Raw genomic sequence first — 22,311 nt, 5'->3', positions numbered from 1 at the left:
AGATGCAGACGAGGGGAGAGGCCAGGCCTAACAGGGAGCAGGATGAAGGGCGTCTGGAGCAAGAGAAGGTGGGCCCAGGCCCAGTGTCCCCACCCCAGTCCTGCCCCTGAAGGGCGTGTGAGCAGCCTGGAAAAGACGGAGTTACAGGGAAGGGAAGGGCGGCTGATAACTAAGCAGGGCCCGGCCCGGCGTGAGCTCTCAATCACTGGCAGCTTTTGTGATTTCTAACTCTTAACCGTCTTTGGAGTCCCCATCCTGGTTGTTCTTGCCTGAATTCAGGCCTTTATTATTGCTAATTGGATAATTCAGCATCCGACAGGCTCTCTCCAACCCACTACACGTTCCCTCCTCCAAATCCACCTCTGGACTTAGGCTCCCCAGAGACCCACCCGACAGTCATCACCTGCTTAGCACCCTTTGATGGCTCTACCGCCAACAGCCTGGCACACGGGGCCCCTTCGTGATCCTCGCTTCATTCTCTCCCTCCCTCAGCCTGCCTCTCACCATCACCCCCTCCTTCTCCCTCCCTCCCCGACATCCACCAGCTCTGCCAAACGCCCACCAGTCCCTGCACTTCCTCCTGAAATGCACCACCCCTGCCCCTGGGTATCCACCCTTCCAGGCTCAGCTCAAAGTGAGCTCCACGCTGCAGCCTCCCGTACCTCTCAGGGGCCAGCCACCCCCGCCCCTCCACTCTGGGATCACTCCATGCCATCTGCATCTACAGCACTTGTCACACCGAGCTGCATTATCTGTCACCAGGTGAGTTCCTAGAGGGCAGGGCTTGGCCAGAAGGTGAGCTAAGTGGGCAGGGTCTCCAGATGGCCAATGACCATGGCGCTGGTCTCTCTCCAAGACACTCTGGGCCTTGCCACCGGGAGCCCAGCCTGGCTCTCAGCAGCTCCTCCGCTGCCTTTGTCCTGATGACCCTGAGTTGGAGGTCCGTGTCAGATCGGGCTATCAGAAGGGCTCTGAACTGCACAAAGTGGAAAGAAAGAAGCTACTTTGGGGGAGGAAAAGCCACGGCGCAGGCACCAGGGCAGCAAGAAAGAAGGGTGCCTTGACGGAGATGTTCTGTTCGTCAAACTCCTGATGGAGGCAGATGTTCCAAGATGCTGTGTGGGGTCTGGTCCAATCCTCCCATCTCGGCAACGGCAGCCAAGTCAATTCCTGCCAAGCAGTCAGAGCGGGCCCTCGGGGCAGACGAATGAAGTGACTTTTTCCGGGAATTTAGGAAACAACGGTAGCTGAATGAAAAATCCATCTTCGTAATGAGGCACAAACACACGTCTCCTAACATCTGAATTAGGTCGAGGAGGAAAAAGGACATTGCAGGGCCAATTTGGAGGCAGCTCAGATGAAACAGCTGTTGCTCAGGAAGCTTGCTGTTTTTTGCGGCCGCACCTGAGGGACAGAGATGCTGAGCGCTGGGTCTGGAAAGGGAGCCGAGGAAGACTTTCACTGCACCTCCCATTCGGGAGGGAGGCCCTGCAAAAAACTGCCCCCTCCTAACCCTCGTGCACTGTTGGTGCGATTGTAAAACAGTGCACCCGCCAGGGAAAACCGTATGACGGGTCCTCCAAAAATTAAACAGAATTCCCCCATGATCCAGCAATTCCACTTCTGGGTATACACCCACAAGAACTGAAAGCAGAGTCTCAAAGAGATATTTGCACAGCCATATTCACAGGACCACGATTCACGAGAGCTAAAACGTGGAAGCAAACCAAGTGTCCATTGCCAGATGAATGGATCAGCAAAACGTGTTACGTACACAATATTATTATTTAGCCTTCAAAAGGAAGGACGTTCTCACACGTGCTACCACATGGATGGACCTTGAAGACATTATGCAAAGTGACAGAAGCCAGTCACAAAAAGACAGATACTGCATGAATGCTTATATGAGGTACCCAGAGTAGTCAAACACATAGAGACAGAAAGAAGTGGGGTGCCAGGGCCTGGGGTGGGTGGGGATGGGGAGTTATCATCTAATGGGTATAGAACTTCAGTTCTGCAAGATGAAAAAGTTCTGGAGATGATGGTGGTGATGGCCGCACAACAATGTGAAGGTACTTAACGCCCCTGAACTGTACACATAAAAATGATTTAAATGGTACATTTTATGTTTGTACATTTTACCACAAATTTAACAATAAATAATTTTTTAACTTGCCTCTGATTTGGGGGAATCCAAATTAATCCAAGGAGTAGGGTGGGGCAGCTGCCACCACACAGACCCAGCAAGGGCCAGGCTACGGAGATGTGAAGGGTCATCGGTGGGGCCTCCCCCTTCCCTTGCCTCCCTGGCCTCCTTTCTGGTCCTCGCTTAACGCCGTGCTCTTTCCCGCCCAGTGCCCCGTCCACGCCGCTCCCCCTGCCTGGGATGCTTTCTGCCAGATCCTGCGTTTCCTCATTCCAGTCCCAGCTCAGACGTCACCTCTTCATAGAGGCCCATGCTGCGCAGCCGAAATAAAATAGCCGCCTTCCCACGCCCTCCCCACTGGCTGTTCGATGCCCCCCCACCTTCAGTTTTTATGTTCCTGCCTCCCACTTTCTGGAGTTGTTGTATTTACTTGTCCATCTCGCCTTTCTAGCTCATAAACTCCATGGGGGAGATGTGGTATAGCGGTAATGGCCAGGATGCTCGGAACCAGACTGCCTGGGATCAAATCCTGGCTCCACGCCTGACCGGCTGAGTGATCTTGGGAAAGGTACTTAACCATTCTGAGCCTCAGTTTCCCCATCTGTAAAGGGGGGATGATAAAGGTGCTGAGCCCACTGGGTTGACGGGAGGACTGTTGGGTTGATAGGAATGAGTTAACAAGTGAAAAGGCCTTAGAACAGAGTCTGGCACAGTACTGACAAGAGAGAAGTAAGGGGTCTCATTGTGACAAGTGGTGGGTACAAGGACAAGGCCTACCTTGCTCGTCACGGTACCTGCAGGGCCTGGCATATAGTCAGTACCCTATGAAACCTTAAAGAATGAATGAATCAAAAAATTCTGCAGAGAGATAAGACCTTCACGAAATTCAATTTCATTTTCGAGGATGGGCCTATGGAGCTGAGTCAGCTCCCAAGGAGGTCAAAGTCCCCCAAGAGGGCTGCTCCATTCTCCTGCCCACACAGGCCTGGGCCCCTTGAGGTGGGCTCAACCCAGCCTCAGGTGCTTAGCTTTTGCATTGGGAACATCCTGAGAACATTCAGGCTGCTTCTGAAGGTCTTGGGAAAGTAGGTAGAAAAGCTGGTTCCCCCCAGTGGTGGTGAGGGCAGCTAGCCGGCCCCTGCTGGTATCCACGGAATACAGGGGGAGGGTGGGCTCTGGACAAGGCCATGTGGGTGCACCTGGGGTCCTCAAATCTGCCACTGCTTCACCTTAAAGTGTGTTCTTTCTTTGTTATTTGTTTGCTTATTTATTTGTCCTCCCAAATATTATTTTACCTTTCACATTTAAATGTGAAATCAAGCTGGAATTGACTTTTGTGCCTAGTGGGAGGTAAAAGTCAAGATCCATCATTTCCATATCAGTATCCGAATGACCATGCGTTATTTATCCAAAAGACCATTCTTTTCCCACTGCACATCTGTGTCTCCTTTGCCATACATTAGAATTCTTATTTTCGCTCATTTTTGCAGCAGGTGTATAGAAATACAGGCACACCTCATTTTATAGCGCTTTGCTTTACTGCACTTGGCAGATATCGCATTTTTTACAAATTGAAGGTTTGTGGCAACCCTACGTTGAGCAAGTCTATCGGCGCCATTTTCCTGACGGCATTTGCTCACTTTGTGTCTCTGCATTACCTTTTGGTGATTCTCACAATATTTCAAATTGTTTCATTGTTATTATATTTGTTACGGTGATCTGTGATCAGTGATCTTTGATGTTACCCTATTCCCTGAGACACAACAATATTGAAATTAGGCCATTTAATAACCCTCCAATGGCCTCTAGGTGTTCAACTGAAAGGAAGAGTCACATGTCTCTCTCTTTAAATCAAAAGCTAGAAATGGTTAAGCTTGGTGAGGAAGCCATGTCAAAAGCCAAGCCAGGGGACTTCCCTGGTGGCACAGTGGGTAGGACTCCGCACTCCCAATGCAGGGGGCCAGGCTTCGATCCCTGGTCACGGAACTAGATCCCACATGCATGCCGCAACTAAGAGTTTGCATGCCGCAACTAAGAGTTTGCATGCCACAACTAAGGAGCCCATGTGATGCAACTAAGGAGCTGGCAAGCTGCAGATAAGGAGCCTGTGAGCCACAACTAAGGAGACTGTGAGCCACAACTAAGGAGCCCACATGCTGCAACTAAGGAGTTGGCGCTCCGCAACTAAGGAGCCCGCCTGCCGCAACTAAGACCCAGTGCAACCAAATAAATAAATATTAAAAAAAAAAAGAAAGCCAAGCCAGACTAAAGCTAGGTCTCTTGCACCAAACAGTTAGCCAAGTTGCGAATAAAAAGCAAAAGTTCTTGAAGGAAATAAAAAGTGCTACTCCAGTGAACCCATGAATGATAAGAAAGTGAAACAGCCTTATTTTGAATATGGAAAAAGTTTGAGTGGTCTGGATAGAAGATTAGACCAGCCACAACATTCCCTTAAGGAAGGGCTTAATCCAGAGCAAGGCCCTAACTCTATTCAATTCTATGAAGGCTGAGAGAGGTGAGGAAGCTGCAGAAGTCTGAAGCTAGTTGAGGTTGGTTCATGAGGTTTAAGGAAAGAAGTCGTCTCCGTAACACAAAAGAGCAAGGTGAAGCAGCAAATGCTGATGCAGAAGCTGCAGCAAGTCATCCAGGCGATCCAGCCAAGATAACTAATGAAGGGGGCTACACTCAACAGCAGATTTTCAACACAGATGAAACAGCCCTCTACTGGAAGGCGATGCCATAGCCAGAGCGAGGAAGTCAATGCCTGGCTTCAAAGCTTCAAAGGGCAGGCTGACTCTCTTGTTAGGGGCTAATGAAGATTTAAGTTAAAGACAATGCCCATTTACCATTCTGAAATCCTTGAGCCCTTCAGAATTATGCTAAATCTACTCTGCCTGAGCTCTATAAACGGAACAACAAAGCCTGATGACAGCACATCTGTATACAACATGGTTTACTGAATATTTTAAGCCCACTGTTGAGACCTACTTCTGAGAAAAAAAGATTCTGTTCAAAATATGACTGCTCATTGACAATGCATCTGCTCACCCAAGGGCTCTGATGGAGATGTACAACGAGATTAATGCTGTTTTCATGCCTGCTAACACAACATCCATTCTGCAGCCCATGGATCAGGGAGTAATTTCGACTTTCAAATCTTATTATTTAAGAAATACATTTCATAAGGCTATAGCTGCCATTGATAGTGATTCCTCTGATGGATCTGGGCAAAGTCAATTGAAAACCTTCTGGAAAGTATTCACCATTCTAGATGCCACTAGAACATTCATGATTCATGGGAAGAGGTCAAAATATCAACATTATCAGGAATTTGGAAGTAGTTGATTCCAATCCTCATGGATGACTTTGAGGGGTTCAAGACTTCTGTGGAGGAAGTAGATGTGGTGGAAGTAACAAGAGAACTAGAATTAGAAGTGGAGCCTGAAGATGTGACTGAATTGCTGCAGTCTCATGATAAAACTTGTACAGATAAGGAGTTGTTTCTTATAGATGAGCAAAGAAAGTGGTTTCTTGAGATGGAATCTACTCCCGGGGAAGGGAGTAGATTGTTGAAGTGAAGATTGTTGAAATGACAACAAAGGATTTAGACTATCACATAAACTTAGTTGATAAAGCAGTGGCAGGGTTTGGAAGGATTGACTCCAATTTTAAAAGAAGTTCTATTATGGGTAAAATACTATCAAACAGCATCGCATACTGCAGAGAAACTGTTCATGAAAGGAAGACTCTAAAGTGTAAATATAACTTTTATATGAACTGGGAAACCAAAAAATTTGTCACTGTATTGCAATATTTGCTTTACTGCAGTGGTGTGGAACCAAACCCACAGTATCTCTGAGGTACACCTGTCTGGATTTTTTTGTATGTATATTAAACTTGTATACAACCACCTTGCTAAATTCACCAACTAATACTAACCACTTGTATTTAGAGTTTTTCAGATTTTCTAGTTATATAATCATGTTTTCATGATAATGACAGTCTTAGCTATTCTCCAATCCTTATGCTACACATTTCTTTTTCTTGTCTGATTGCAGTGGTTAGGCCTCCAGCACAATGTTGGATAGAAGTGGTGATAAAGATACATAGAACTTGTCTTATACCAGACTTTACGAGAAAAATTTTCAATAACTATTGAGTATGATGTTTCTTCTCCTGTGTTCTTTAATAAGATATCCCTGCTTCTCCAAGGAAGGGAAAGCATGAGATAATGAATGCTTTGGTCTGAAGCAATGGAGGCGCAGCATGGCACAGCAACTCACCCTGGGGGACCCAGCTCCCCACTATCTGGCCAGGTGACCTGAGCAGCCCACACCACCTCAGCTGAGCCCCTGTTCTCCATCTGTGACTCTGGAACAGCCTCAGCAACCCTGATTCCCTTATGGCTTTGCCTAAGGACCCAGAAGGATGACTTTTGTGAAAGTGCTTTATAAACTCCAAAGGACATCACAAGGTGAGACAGTGGCCTCCATGTTCACTGTTTGCAAGAGTGAGGATGGCCTGAGGGAGGATGCAGGAGACTCTAAGCTGAGGGTTTGGGGGTGTGGTGCAGGGGAGAACATGCGGAGGGCAAGGGGAGCAAGACAAGCAGAGGGAAGGCGGTCACTTGAGGTCCTTCACCACCACCCTGAGCCGGGCCTGGGGCTGGGACCTTAAAGCAGGGTTGTTGTTTTTTTTTTTTTTGGGCTATGCCATGCAGTTTGTGGGATCTTAGTTCCCCGACCAGGGATTGAACCCAGGCCCTCAGCGGTGAGCGCATGGAGTCCTAACCACTAGACCTCCAGGGAATTCCCAGAGCAGGGGTTTTCCAGCCCAAGGAGGATCAGAATCCCCAGGAGTGCTGTTTGTTAAACACACTGCCTCTGTTGGCAGAGTTCCTATTCAGTAGGTGCTATGGATGAAGTGTTTGTGTCCCCTCAAAATTTGTGTGTTGAAGTCCTAACCCTCCATGCGATGGTGTTTGGAGGTGGGGCTTTGGGAGGTGATTAGAGTTCAATGAGAGGTCATGAGGGTGCGGCCCCCGTGATGGGATTAGTGGCTCCAGGGTTACTGCCTGCTGTGGGTCTGGGATGACCTCAGCAGGATACCGCTCCTCAGAGCCTTGAGCAGGGTTGGGGACAGGGATCAGGGTCTGGCCTGGCCCCTTTCCTCCAATGGCCCCCCATCCTGGGTGGGGGATGCCTGCCCACCCCACCCCACCCCCACCCCACAAGCTGGATGTCCCCTGAAGGCTTTGAGCAAAGTGCGGGGCTGCCTCACTCTTTTTCACCAGGACTCAGCACACATTACCGAGACCATCATTTCACGGGCAGGCTCCTCTGCTCCCACACGTGGAGCACATTTTAGCTGAGACCAGAGAAAAATCTGATTGCTTCCCCCGCACAGTGACAATGCCATCCTGGGCTCAGGCGGGCTCTCCAGCAGCCCTGCCCAGCCTCCCTATTATTGGTGAAGCCAGACTCTCAATTAAAGTGCAAGCTGGCAGACTCAGATCCTAAGCAATTAGGAGGGCCAGGCCTCTCTAATTAACCAGCCAGCCCCTCTCCCTTCCCACCACAGCCTTCTGATGATGACAGCAGGCAGCCTGGGCATGCAGGCCCAATTAGAGGGGACGCTGCTCCGAGGACCAGCATCATGGGTTCCACCCGCACGCTCATTAGCTTGTGGCCGCCGAACACTGCCAGGGCTTTTGCTCGGGACACGGCCGTGTGGCCAGGAGCACCTGAGGGTCTGCCCCCCTGACATGGATCCGGATGTTTCCCATGTCAGAGATCTCCCCAGCATCCCCTCTCTGCAGCCTGCCCTTGCCCACGCACCTCCTGGGAGCCAGTGCTATAGCCATTGCAAACGGTGGGGAGGTGGAGAGGAGAGATAGAAATAAATAGGGGGGCACCCCGGAAATTGGTGAGCCCAGAGTGGAGGGCTCCTGATACCCCCAATTTGGTCACTACCTTGTTAGATCTCTCTTAGCCCCCGAGGGCTGCCTCTGAAACCCCAAACACAACTGTAATTAATTACCCATAATCATTTAACACCCACTGCCTAGAGGGCAGGCATCTGTGTGTCTTTACACTGTATCCCCAATGCCTGCACCAGTATATTGTCATATTTATAGGACAACACATATTTGTTGAAAGAGTGAATAGATGACATTGTCTACCCCTCCCAGACACCAGAGAGCCCCTGTACAAGGGCTAAAGCTTTGCAGGGGGCTGTGAGGTTAAGTCTGGGCCTCCCTCCTGATTCTCCAGAGACTTGGCTCCTAAGCGACCACCACCTGGCAGAGTGGCCCAGGGTGTCCTCCCTGTCTTCTGGGCCTGAATCCTCATAGTCAGGCACTTGCCCAGCCCATTTCCAGCTATATGCCTCTGCTGTGCTGTTCTCCCCTCCCTGGAATGCCCTTGGCTCTGCTTTCAGCCTCTCAGAAGCCTAACCAACTTTCAGGAGCCAGCTCCTCCAGGCTGCCCTCCTGATTGTTCTCAGTCCTGGAAACCCTGGTCCCAGCCATAGTCAGCATCACTCTAGAGGGTACTGTCTGCCCACCTTGACCATGAGGACCAGAGGGAAGTGGCCGTTCTGGACCCTTCTCCTTTTGGAGTCCCCTAACCCAGAATTAACTCAGAACAGGCTGAATAAGTGATTGAGTGTTAGGTTCACCTGAGGAACTTGCACAGAAATCAAGTTTGGTTTCCCTGCTTAAGACATCCAATCCTGGACAGCTACAAAGGCTTCCAGAGGCTTTTATATAGATTACAAAAAATTTGGGAATAACTGTGGGAACACCAATTTTCAGTTCAAGAAAACATGAACTGTAGGGAATTCCATGGCAGTCCAGTGGTTATGATCAGCAGTTTCATTGCCGGGGCCCAGGTTCAATCCCTGGTCGGGGAAGTAAGATCCTGGGGAGAGGGGTGGGGGGGTGGGGAGAGAGAGAGAGAGAGAGAGAGAGAGAGAGAGAGAGAGAGGGAGGGAGGGAGGGATGAAGGAAGGAAGGAAAGAAGGAAGGAAGGAAGGAAGGAAGGAAGGAAGGAAGGAAGGAAGGAAGGAAGGAGGGAAAACATGAATTCTAAAAAGGAGAACATACGTTGCTATTGGCTGAATTGTGTCCCATCAAAATTCTTGTGTTGAAGCCCTAATCCCCAATGTGACTGTATTTGGAGACAGGGTCTTTAGTAGGTAATTAAGGTTAAATGAGGTCATAAGGGAGGGGCCCTGATCCAAACGGACTAGTGTCCTTATCTGAAGTAGGAGAGAGACCAGAGCTCTCTCTCCACCATGTGTGGACACAGTGAGAAGGTGGCCGTCTGCAAGCTAGGAGGAGAGTCCTCATCAGAAACCAGATTGGCCAGCACACTGATCTTGGACTTCCCAGCCTCCAGAACTATGAGAAATCAATTTCTGTTGTTGAAGCCACCCAGTCTGTGGTCTTTTGTTATGGCAGCCTGAGCTGACTGATCCATGGGATATCACTAAACCTCTTCTGAGATGTATGTGAGGTTGGTTCTATTTTTGTAACACCTGGGCAGTCTGAACAGCCAGGACCTCGAAGCGAATTAATAATAATAGTGATAATAATGATAACAGGAATCCTTTACTGAGTGTTTGCAATGGACCCGACACTAAGGGCTTCCCTGCATTAGCTCATCTACTCCTCACACCCAACCAATGATGATGTAGTTCTATTTCCCCGTTTACAGATGAAGAAACAGAGGCCCAGAGAGGTTAAGTGACTCATACAAGGTCACTGCAGTGTGCCCAAGCTGGAGCACAACCCAGGTCTCTCTGCATGAGAACAGCACTTACTGGCAACCCAGGAGGACCTCCGTCCCCTCACTGTGCAGGACCAAGTGACCTCTAGCCCTGGCCCATTGGGAATCTAGGACCCGCTTTCCTTCCTAAGACCCTCAATCACCCCCCAACCCCTCCCTATTTGCTTAGAATACATAGAAGAGATTGATTCCCTTAGCGTATGGCCTTTGTCCCTATGTTGCCTTGTCCCTGACCTCATCATCTTCCAATGACAGCCATCGCCACCTAACTCATCTCCTGCTTTCCTTCTATGTCCCCCTGCAACGCACTTGCCAGACAGCAGCTAGGCTCTCCTCTTAAAAACACAAACCAGGTCACATTACATCCCTGCTTAAAACGCTCCACTGACATCCCATGAAACTTAGAATCACATCTCAACTCCTGACCTTGACTTACAAAGCTCTTTGTGATTGGCTATGCCCACCGCTCGCTCCCTCTGCCCCAGATGCCTTCATTAGTTCCTTGAACATGCCCAGCTCATTTCTGCCTCAGGGCCTTGGTGCTTGCTGGTCCCTCTGCCTGCAACACTCCTCCACCTGGATCCTCCTGGGGCTGTCTCCTGCTTGTGGTCAGGTCTGAGCTCACAGAGACTCAACTTGAGCACCCTGTTTTAATTCACTACAGAGCCCTAGGTCTACATAACATTATTTTATATTTGTTTTTTGTCTGTCTTCTCCTACCCCTAGAAAACAGTCTCCATGAGAGCAAGGACTTTATCTTGTTCATGGTATCGCCAGAACCTAGAACAGGGCCTGCACACAGTAGACCCTCTACTATTTGCATAATGAGTAAATGAATGACTGAATGAATGACACAGTCTTCTCAAGGATGGATGAAGATAACCCCCCCAAATGCCCATCATTCGGCTGTGGTCCTAATTGGCACACTCTCCTCCCACTCTCACCCAAGAACAAGTCCCCTCAGAAACTCAGAGGGCTCCTTATCTCACCATCCAAGCCAGGACCAAGTCTTCAGCCTGCTGTGAAATAAGAACAATTTCAAATAGAAATGTCTTCCTGAAAAGCCATGGGGTGGGGGTGGTGAGAGTATCTGGAAGAGCATTCCCCCACCCCCACATCCACTGAGGTTCTCCCCTGGGACTCCCACTGTTGCCTAGGAAACGGCTCTGCAAGGAGCAGCGGGCATTAACCCTTCAGCAACCAGGGGCAGCAGCCTGTCTCTGCGGCAGAGGCCCCAAACTTTTCCAGGGAAAGGAGACAAGGCTCTGACAGCCTCTTCATGGTCCCGCAAACCCAGACATTTATAGTAGTCATGGAGTTGAGGGGCAGAAGGAGGAAACAGGCTGTTGGGCCTCATTCTCCCAGGCAGAAGTCACATACTAGAACCCCACCTGCCCAGGTGCTGGGAGCAAGACATTCCTGAGTCCCTGTGCCCAGTACCTCGTTGGTATCTATCTAGTCTAGTCCTATGGAGGCTTGCGGAGGAGCGGCACCAAAGTGCCCACCCCCTCCCTGACCCTCAGGCCCCTCCCACACCTCCACTGTTCTTGGGACCCCGCACCAGTTAATCCACATTCCTCAGCCCAGTTCGCCACATGCGACACACAGGGGAAAAGGGACCTTAGCTGAAATCCTGGCTTTCCCACCTATTCATTTGGTACATTAACTTCTTTCCACCTTGGTTCTCTCATCCAGATTTTGAACATCACTGAAAATGCCCTTGTCAAGGCTGCCAATGGCCTCTGCTGCCAAGTCCATGTTTACTTCTTTGACGTTCCCATATTTTACAGTCCTCTCAACTCTTAACGCCCCACCCCACCCTCAGTCTTCTGTTCCCTGTTAATTCTTTCCAGAATTTATTTCTTCCTGAAATCTTATCTATTACTCTACTATTTACTATTTACTTTATTTATTTACTTTACTATTTACTATTTACTATTACTGATTATCCATTACATTACTTTTTTTTGGTTCCCTCAGGAGAGAAAGTTCTTCCTCTGCCTTGTTCACCAAAATAACTCCAGGCTTAAGATAATGACTAGCACATGGAAGTTACTTGAGAATGGGTTCTGGTAAAACTAGAGCGAAAAACAAAAAAAGAAAAAGACATGGTGTCTTGGGAACAGTGCTTCTAACCTAGGAGGGCAGTAAAGGGAGGCCCCATGATGACAGCTATGCAGTTACTACTGTAGGCTAGAGCAGGAATAAGAGTCCAGAAGAGTTTCTGGCAGGGAAAAAAAAAGTAGGCTTCACGCAATAGAGAGTAAAATTCAGATGCTAAATAACCTTGAGGACTGGAAGGCACATTATTCTTTGGTCAATGAGAAAAAAAGGCAATTAGAAACTCCAGGAAAAACAAAAAGTTATTTTAAGAAGTCTTGGACTCAATATTAATATGTGGCATAATTTAGAACAATCCGTGGAGTATAAGAAAAGGAGAAAATCCACTTGGCCTTGCTGCAAAGATCATTCTCATTGGAGTGGCCAGGGATCAAGAGAGCAGACCAATAGAATAGGAAGTATAATCTTAGCAAACTGTTTGGCCCTGAGGAAAATTGTATTTATTTAGTGACAACTAATAACATATCCTGAATACTTATATGCCAAACAAGGTTTTAAGAGCTTTGCATATAATATCTAATCCTCACAACTCTCTAAGGTACATATTATCATTATCCCTATTTTATAGATGAGGAAGGTGAGGCTTGACATAGTAAATAAGTTTTCTGAGGTCATACAGCTAGTGGAAGAGCTGAATTCACACCCAGGCCTGTGAGACCCAGAGGTCCACTCCCCAGAGCTGGCACTAGAAGCCTGGCCATTTGACCCTCAGGCCCCAATCCTTCTTGCCAAGAAGCATAGGATACCATGTGTGCACACATGTATGCACGAACGTACACACACACACACTCCTGGGAGCCAGGATGCAAAGCCACAGAGTAACAGGGCTGGTCCAGGCTGGGAAGCCAGAGCAGGGCCTTACCTTCCTGCAGTCTTTGCAGAACACCGATGAGCTGCCCAGGAAGCCCAGCACCTCCCCACAGAGCAGACACTGGGAGAGGCCATTCCCCATCACATTGCTCCTCATGGTCTCCAGCCGCTCCACCAGCCGCCTGCAGCACAGGACACAGAGTCAGATGGCATGTGCTTCCTGTCTCCAACCAGACCCCTGCCCAGGCGTGGCTGCCACGGGGCCCCAATACTATACCACTTCCTGGGGGTTGTTCCCTCACCTGGGGTACTGTTCCCTGCCCCATCCCTTCCCCTGGCTAACTCCTAATCATTCACTCACTCACCAACCATTAACTGGGCACCTACAACATGCCAGACACTGGGAATATTGTAGCAAACAAGCCAGAGATGGACACGGTCCCTGTTCTTATGGAATTTATGTTCAATAAAGGGAGAAAGTCCATAAACAAGCAAAGTGACTTCAGAGGGGGGAGTGTTATGAAATAAAATAAGTGGGGCTGGGAGGGAGCAGGGCATGTTAGGTGGTGATTAGTGAAGGCCTCTCTGAGGACATGTGAACTGAGAGGTAAAGGATGACAAGGACCAAACACGTGAAGAGCTGGGGCAGCATCCCAGGCAGAGGGAACAGCAAGTACAAAGAGCGAGGCCCTGGCGCATTAGGATGGTGAGAAGGCCAGGGGGGCTACAGTGCCTGGGATGAAGGAGGCTGGAGGGGCGAGGAGGGGCCAGATTACACGGGGTTTGTAGGTTGGATTGGTCTTTGAAGTTTGGATTGTTTTCTAAGATCAACGCGAACCCACTGAACAGTTTTAAGCAGAGGAGTGATCTGACCTCAGTGACATTTCTAAAAGCTCCCTCCAGCTGTTGTGAGAAACTGGGATTACAGGGGGAGTCCGGTGAGGAAGCCGGCAGGAGGTGGCGGGAGGTCTGGGGAAGGAGGACGGAGAGCAGGACGGGCTGTATTTCAGAGTCATCGTGGATGGATTTGGGGGAGGAGAGGTAAAAGAAAGATCCAGGATGGAGTAGAGGCTTTTGGCTTAAGCACCTGGGTGGACAGAGAAGCTAGAGGGAGAAAGAGAAAGAGGTCCTCTTTGAACCCCGCTGGGCCCTGGATAGGTGCCTTCCCTTGAGTCTCACGGCCCCTCAGCCCACCGTGACCCCTGTTTCATGACAACCTGTCATACAACACTGCCACGCCCACAACACGCGGCCACTTCTGCTTCTGTTTCGTTGGCCGCTGTGTCTCCAGTGCCCAGTGGATTCCCAGTGAACATTCTTGAATGCATGGAAGACAGGGTGTGGGTACGTTATGTCCTGTAACTCTCACAACCGCCCAGCACAGCAGATGCTGCTTCCCCCCCACTTTAAAGGTGAGAAGATTGAGGCTCCGAGATGTGAACTCACTTGCCAGCGTTGCACACTCCTCAGAGGTAGAGCCAGGGCCACACTCAGGCCGCCCCAAGTCTCATGGCAACTCCACCCTCTCCCCTGGGGTGATCAGGCCCTGCCTGGGGGCCGACGGAGGGCAGACTGGGCGCCGAGGCTGCCTCTGCCCACCTGCTGGCACTCCTGACTTCCACAGGAATCACCGTCCCTCTTCCAGGGACCTGCAGGGTTCCAGGAGCAAAGCCGAGTTCGGCCGTGGTCTGACCCACTTGTTTTTGGGGGACCCCCTCTCCGTACAGCCCTGTGACTCCCACTCATGGAAACACACAGGATGCACCTCCTCCTTCTGAGATGATTAGCTGCCTCCTGGGCCATTCCTGCCCCAGCCAAACCCAGCGCTCACAGCCAGGGCCAGACGACGTGAGCGGCACAGGGAAGGCAAAGGTGGCAGCCCAGAAGGATGAGAGGGGGGGTGCAAATGCTTCCCACAGCTGCGGGGAGCCCACGGGGGACACCCCTCACCAGCTCCCAGCATGCCCTCCTGGGGGAGCCGGAGGGGTGTGGTGCTGGCCCATCAGTCATCAGCACAGGCACCTCGGAGACCTGCAGAACCTTGCAGGACCCTCGGGCTAGGCCTGAGAGAGGGAGGGGCCCCAGCCAGGTGTGGTGGGGAGAAAAGAGCAAAAGACAGTTAGTCTGTCAGATACAAACCCTTTTTGTAATGAAATGGTAGTAATACGTCAGTGTTACGGAGGCACAGACAACAAACTGTTTGGACAGCAGTGGTCTTTGTAGTGGTGCTTTCACTTTCTAGAACTGTGCATTTCTACAATGTCTGACTTTTTTAAAATGATCATCTATTTAATAGAAAAAGATAAATAGAAAAAGAACAAGGAGACCAGAATCAAATTAATTCCTGCCAGTGCCCCTGCATTTATGTTTTCCTCCTTGTGCCTGCCTGTGTTTTTCAGATTGTCTAGGAAGTATGAATTGCTTTTGTAATTAAACAAAAAAAAAAAGACACAACAAAACTGAAGACTATGTAGTAGACAGCTCTGGATGCCGGAGGCCGGAAGAGCTTAGAATAAGCTGGAGAGCGGCTCCTGTTGGTCTTTGATGGGAGAACCCACAGTTCAGCCTCCACGTCAATCCCTCCCCTGGCTGAACCACAGGGACCCTCCTTTGTGCAGAGCTAAACAGACCTTATCGTGTTTGATGGCACTCATTCATCCTCCCCACAGCCTGGGGCCCATACATCAGCCGCTATCCCCATCTTACAGAGGGGTATACTGAGGCTTGGACAGGCTGGGTTAGGAATCTGCACACCAGGGGTGTTCAGGCAGAGCTGACTCACTCCCAGTGAAAAGCTGGAACTAGGAGCCAGGGCGCCAGATGCCCAGCCCACTGATCTGGCACTAAATGCCCTTGCTTCCCTCTCCACGGCCTCACTCCTGCCCCATCTTGGGGGCAGCCCTTACCCGATTCTCTGCTGTTCCAGGATGTCAAGCCGCTCGGCCCTCTGGATGACCTGCAGGATGGCCTCCACCTCGACTGGGCTGAGGCACTGGCTCTTCCTCTGCTTCTCTGTCTGGTAGGTGTGCACAGACCAGCCTGTCTGCAGCCTTGAGAGAGAACAACACAGAAGTGCAACCCCAGTGCAAACCGGCATCCCCGCCACATCCACAGAGGTCCCCTGAGCACAGTCTGTGTGTCAGGGGCAAGGGGTTCAGACACCAGCCTCCAAACGCTGCCTCTGCCACCCGCCAGCTCCCGGGTCCCACAAGGATAGCAGCACCCCCTTAGCACCTCGGGCGGGTTGGGGGGAGACAGGAGCATGGAATGTGCAGAAGGCCACGGCCACAGCATGAGCGGTTTCAAGGGAACAGCACAGAAGATGACCAAGAGAAGAATGAACACCCAGATCTGAGTTGTACAAGAAAGTGAGATGGAGTTTATTTACTATGGGACAGGAAAGACTGGTAATTAGGTTAAAAACAAGCGCTGAGGATAAAAGGATATTCACGCAGCATTTTGAAAACTAGAGGGATGCAGGGCAGGAGGGTACCAGCAGCACAGGAGGGGCGGTGAGGGCGGCCAGGGCGGCGAGGCAGGGCTGGGGCCCGGCCCAGAGCCCCAGGACTGAGGGGAAGAACTCCAACCCTTTCTATTTTTCTGGATGGTGAGAGTGGCAGCAGTGGACCAAGCCCCAACTCCCTGCCCTGGGGACCAGCTTCTCCCAGACTTCCTGTGCCAGGTGGTGGGAACACAGAGACGGACAAGGTGGCAAGGTCACTGCCCTCCAGAACTACAACATTCTGGGGGAGATGATGCCCGATCAGTTACAAAAATATTTATTTACTGAAAAATTCGGAGAGCGATTCATTCAATACCTATTTATTGAGCATCCACTGTGATGCCAGGCTCGCTAGGTGCTGGGACGAGCCACTGGGCAGGCCACGCGGGTGGGCGTGAGGAGGATGTACAAATAAGGGGAATTGACCCAGGTAGGGGAGCAGCTCTAGAAGGGCTCCCCTAAAGAAGCGGCAGCAGGCAAGAGATTGTGACACAGGATGCAGGGCAGGAAGATGAGGGTGTGGATGTCTTCCTGGTGGTTCCCTGAAACTGATGGACACTGGTGGTCTCACGTCACCACCCGGTCCAGCTCTTGCATCCAAGCGCTGCCGACACTGTATAAGTTAGGAGAGCTAAAAAGCACGTCCTTTCTCTGTGAGTAGAGAGAGAGCCATCCCAGGCTGGTTAAGGTGAAGGACTCAGATTCTGAAGTCCCATGGATGGTCTGATCTCATGGCTCTGTCCCTTCCCAGGTACGAGAACTTGGACAGCTGCTCATCCTTGATTTCCTGATCTGTCTCTTTAAGGGATGCCAGGAAGATGAAATAAGGAGGGTATATAAAGTGCCCTGTACATAGCAAAGGCCCAGTTGCTTAATAAGTGGCAGTTAGTGATGATTTCTGTAATGATCATGGGTGAGACCATTAGGAACAGCTTAACCAAAGAGGGGTAGCATTTGTGCTGGGTTTTGCCAGGATGAATAGGAGCTCCCCCAGTGGAAGCAGGGAGCTGGCATTCAGGCAAAGGACACTGAACGTGCAAAGGCATGAAGGCATAAAGTAATGTGCTGCATTGGAGAGATCCAGACTTCTAGACTGCCTAGTTCTCCAATTAAAAAAAAATGCCTTGGTACAAACTACTATGTACAAATAAATAAGCTACAAGGATATAGTGTACAGCACAGGGAATATAGCCAAAAATTTTTTACAGTAACTTCAAATGGAGTATAATCTATAAAATATTGAATCACTATGTTGTACACCTGAAACTAATATAATACTGTAAATTGACTATACTTCAATTTAAAAAAATACCTTGCCCTAGACTAATACTTTTTTAAGTGACCCTCACAGAGTTGGGGAAAGCAAAGAATGGGAACGGGGCAGGACTGGCGGGGACAGGAAGGGAGGCCAGGCCTTGGAGTGGGCAGGGGTACACATTCACCTGTCCTCTGTGCACTGGGCGGACTCAGGGCGTTCTGGTCTCGAAAAGGGACCCTCCCCCGCCCCACCCTTCTGGTTTTCTCCGTCTGAGCATTTCAGGGACACTGGCGGTTAGTGATTGGCCAGGGGGAGGAAAATTAAAAAACAGAGCCCCCAAGCTCAGGGGCACCCCACCTCCACCATGTGAAAAAGGCAGGCCAAGGAACACGGAGGTGGGAAGACGCCAGCACTGTTACCCGTCCTGGTGGGCACAACGCCTACACAGCCCAGGGCCGGCCCAGGGCGCTGCGGACCTCCTCCCCCTGGACCCCCGTCATCCTGCAAGGCAGGCCTCCCCATCTCTCAGAGGAGGAAAGAGGCAGGGTGCAGTTAGATGGCTTTCCAAAGGCAAGGTGGAGGTCAGCACGCTTCCTGGCCTGGGGAACTTACATCCAGCGGCTGCCGACAGCCACGCCAGGCTCTCCCAGGGCAGCCTCCGAGCCTCCTTTTCTGCCTGCCTCTCACCCACAAGTCCCGACAGTTTACATCCTCTCATTCGACCTCCTTCCCAGGCTTACTACTCCTGGCCAGTCAGGCCCTGACTCCCGCTTACGGCCACGGCTGCCACCAAGCATCTTGCCCATGGCAGGGCACCTCCACACAGCCAAAGGAGGCCGACTCAAGGCTGCCAGACGTAGACGGGGCTGCAAACCCTGAGGAAGAAACTTCAGTGGCGCCCAGAGCCCATCTGTATGTCCCCTCACACAGTGTACATCGCCATCAACTGCTCCTGCTTCCCTTGTGTTCCGGGCTGCATGTTGTCTCCAGGCCTTTGCTCAGGCTGTGCCCTCCACCCGGGGTGCCTGCCCCTCTCCCTAAACCCCCTTTCCACTGGTTCACTCCTGTTCCTTTTTAGGACATCTTTTAGATGTGATCTTTACAGGAGGTTTTTCCTAGATCCCCTCCAAGACGATTTAAGAGTCCACTCTTGGAGTTCCCTAAGGCCCGGGCAAAGCTCCACCACTAGGCTTAAACATTATTACAAGGCAAAGTGGGACCTTCTGTCTTGCCCTTTAGAATGTAAGTCCCAAGGATCAGGCCCTGCCCCATCTGGCCCCTGCCCACCTCTCCATCTTCCTTCCATGCCATTCACCCCCTCGCTCTCTGCATTCAAGCCACAGTTGCCTCCTGCCAGGTCTTCTACATGCCATGTTCCTTCTACCTCAGGACCTTTGCACCTGCTGTTCCTTCTGCCTAGATGCTCTTCCCCCATATTCCCATCTAATATTTACCCCTCCCCCAGGATTCAACATAAGCGTCACACTCTCAGGGAAGCCTCCCCCAAATCCCAGATTGTTAGCACCCCCCCTTCACCGAACTGCCTGTTTCCACTTTCAAAGCAGCTGCACAAGGGTAATTATGTGTATCATGCTCGCTCCTCCCCATCAGTGCCTTAAGACAAAGGACCATATTGGTCTTGTTTACTGCGGCACAACAGTCCTGGCACATAGTAGGGGTTTAGAAAATGTCTGATGGTGGCTGGAGGATAGGAGGACAGACCTGAGCTGGAGCCAGGGAAAGTAACCTCCCCAGGCCTCACAGAGGCACAGCGCCTGGCTGCGGGGATTTGTAACACTCTCCTTTAAGGAGCCTGGCATTACAAGGCAGCACACCCCGGGGAGGAGATAAAAGCATTTACTCTTCTAAAAGGTGCTACGGGCTTCCCTGGTGGTGCAGTGGTTAAGAATCCCCCTGCCAATGCAGGGGACACGGGTTCGAGCCCTGGTCCAGGAACATCCCACATGCCGTGGAGCAACTAAGCACGTGCGCCACAACTACTGAGCCCGTGTACCACAACTACTGAATCCCACGCACCTAGAGCCCGTCCTCTGCAACAAGAGAAGCCGCTGCAATGAAAAGCCCGCACACCACAACGAAGAATAGCCCCCCGCTCGCCGCAACTAGAGAAAGCCCACACGCAGCAACAAAGACCTAACTCAGCCAAAAATAAATAAATAAATAAAAGGTGCTACAACAGCTTCTGGCTGCTGCTGAGCGCAAGACCAGGTCATGGAGAACCAAAGGGAATGCCGGCGGGATCACCAGGGGTCACACTGGGCCCTCCTACAAGAGCACAGCTCTCGCCAGCTCCTCGCATCCAGCCACGGAGGACGCATCATCTCGCCTGGTGTCAGAGGAGAGAGGGAGAGAGGACGGTTTCACCCCTGGTCTCTCCCCGACAGGGGCCACACGGGGGCTAAAAGAGCCAAGCCATCCCAGTGAGCAGGACAAATTAACCGTGGTGCAAAGAGTCCTGCAAATCACGCAGGACTCCACTCCTCTTGGGCATTTCAGATTAATTTTTCTGTCCTCTTTTGATGTTTCAGCTCTGTCCCCTGCAGGCTCACAATGTTTAATTGCAAATTTCTTGAACTTGGTCCCACTTGGGAAATGCTGGCTCCTGTACCCAGCACGATTTGACAGATGAAGAGGCGCTCTTGGGCTTATTTGACCCCAGGGACCCCCAACTCCCTGGAGGGACAGGAAGAGACTAGAAGGCTGGAGAGGCATCTGGGAGCCCCTGGTCTCCAGCCACGGAGGGGGGCAGTGGGTGCCGATGGGCTGATGTAACTACAGCCGAGGGGTCACCAGGCTGAGAGATAACAGGAAAACTGGGGGCAAACCAGAACAAGAGAGACCCTGACACGAGCATGGCAGAGACCTGGGATGCTTCAAGGCTGGTTGTGTGTTTCAGCCCAGAGGGCAGCTCTTCATAAATTAGACAAGCCTTTGGCCTGTCAACTCAACTATGAAGTGGGCGCTCAACTATGAAGTGGGCATCCAGAGATCAAAGGCTCCCCGCTGCCAGGGACTCAGGGACTGAAGGCTCAGTGATGGGGGATTTATACTCCTAACAGAGAAGGTAAAGGAAGTGGCCTGGCTCCCTGGAGCCTACTGTGATCTAAAGGCGTGGGGTCAGATGGACCCAGGGGAGTCCCAGCCCTGCCACTCACAAGGTGGGTGAGGACCTCAGCCTCACTGTCCTCATCTGAGAAATGGGAATACATTCCATACGGCAGTTAAATGAGTGAATGGCTGTTAGGCACCCAGCTCAGCGCCAGGAGTGTGGTGTGTATTAGACGGGCACTTGTCTCCAAACTGCTCTTTCTGGGGGCCTGGGATTGAATCTTGTTAAAGAAAGGAGGGGAACTAGGAGCGGGGGAGGGAAGGGAGGGCCCGGCCAAGCCTTAGAGGTACTCACTTGGCTCGCAGGGCAAGCTGCCGATCATTGGGGCAAACCCACTGATCATTCCCACTGCCAAAGATGGTGTCAGCCATGACTTGGAACACCCAGCCAGGGTGTGGAGTCACATCTGAGGGGAGAAGAGGGAAGAAGAAAGAGCATGTCATTGGCTGGGGTACGGACGGCAGACAGGGTCCCTCAGACACCCAAAACCGGTACTTCCAACCTATCCCTGTCCATTGCCGGCCCCTGCCCCATCCCCACCCCGTCCCCGAGGATGTCTGGAATCTCACCAGCAGAATCACTCCTCCAGCTAAATGCTATTCCCTCAAAGCTCCTCTTTCAAAAGACTCGTGATTCTGGGAGGGGTAGCTAGGTGGATCACGCAGCTAAGTGACAAGGTTGGACTTGACTGGCAGGATGTCAAAGGGACAGAATCGGAAAGGAGAGAAGAGGCACACCTCAGCAGTTTTCAACTTAGCGGGCAAGCCCCAAGGGCGTTTGATCCCTGCACCCTCCAAGTACTACCCCTGCTTTACTTCACGGGGACCACAATGAAAACGGCCCCCTTGGGAATCCTGCAGGGAGGAGACCCTGCTCCAGAGCTTGCTGGTGGCTTAACTTGTGCAGCCTAGCTTAGCTGGCTTTCTCCTTGCCACCAACGATGTGCGTTGGTGGGGAGAGTAAGGAGGGGAAGAGAGAGGGATGAGTTTGAGGGAATCCCAATCCCAGAGCAAAGATGAGGGGCAGTACTGAGTTATCCACACTCCCCTGGTCTAATCCCCTCCAGACCAGTGGTTCTCAAACACAGGACTCCTTTACACTCTTAAAACAAATCACTGAGGTTGGAAATTAGTCTGGCAGTTCCTTAAATGTTACACAGAGTTACCATAAGACCCAGAAAGGACTTTGAAGTATAAACACAAGAGAACAGGAAACATATGTCCACACATGAAATTGTACATGAATATTCACAGCAGCATTATTCATAATAGCCAAAAAGTGGGAACAATTCAAATGTCCATTAACTGATGAACGGATAAAATGTGTACAGTGAAATATTGTTTGGTCATAAAAGGGAATGGAGTACTGACACAGGCTACAACATGGATGAACCTTGAAAACACGCTAAGTGAAAGAAGCCAGTTACAAAAGACCACATATTGTATGGTTCTATTTATATAAACTGTCCAGAATGGGCAGATCCATAGAGACAGAAAGTAGATTAGTGGTTGCCAGGGGCTGGGGGTGGAGGGGAGGGAGGAATGGGAGTGACTG

At 50.8% G+C, this 22,311-nt stretch overlaps 1 protein-coding gene across 7 annotated transcripts in view; it reads right to left on the bottom strand.

The window, feature by feature from the left end:
• The window catches only part of RPH3AL (rabphilin 3A like (without C2 domains)), a 124,863-nt gene that overhangs the window by 77,499 nt on the left and 25,053 nt on the right, over positions 1-22,311 (bottom strand). For all 7 annotated transcript variants that reach the window (XR_005017758.1, XR_005017759.1, XM_036836443.1 and 4 more), the window contains exons 2-4: positions 21,052-21,163; positions 15,774-15,917; positions 12,920-13,049 (exon numbers count right to left, since the gene is read on the bottom strand). Coding sequence is in view for 5 of the 7 variants with exons in the window: in XM_036836443.1 (XP_036692338.1) it covers positions 12,920-13,049; positions 15,774-15,917; positions 21,052-21,128 (351 nt within the window). In the remaining 2 variants the exon portion in view is untranslated. The remainder of the gene's footprint in view (positions 1-12,919; positions 13,050-15,773; positions 15,918-21,051; positions 21,164-22,311) is intronic.

This window comes from Balaenoptera musculus, chromosome 20 (assembly GCF_009873245.2).
Source record: "Balaenoptera musculus isolate JJ_BM4_2016_0621 chromosome 20, mBalMus1.pri.v3, whole genome shotgun sequence".
NCBI lineage: Eukaryota > Metazoa > Chordata > Mammalia > Artiodactyla > Balaenopteridae > Balaenoptera > Balaenoptera musculus.
Note: the sequence above shows the minus strand (reverse complement) of the source record. Positions and strands in the feature narration are given on the sequence as shown.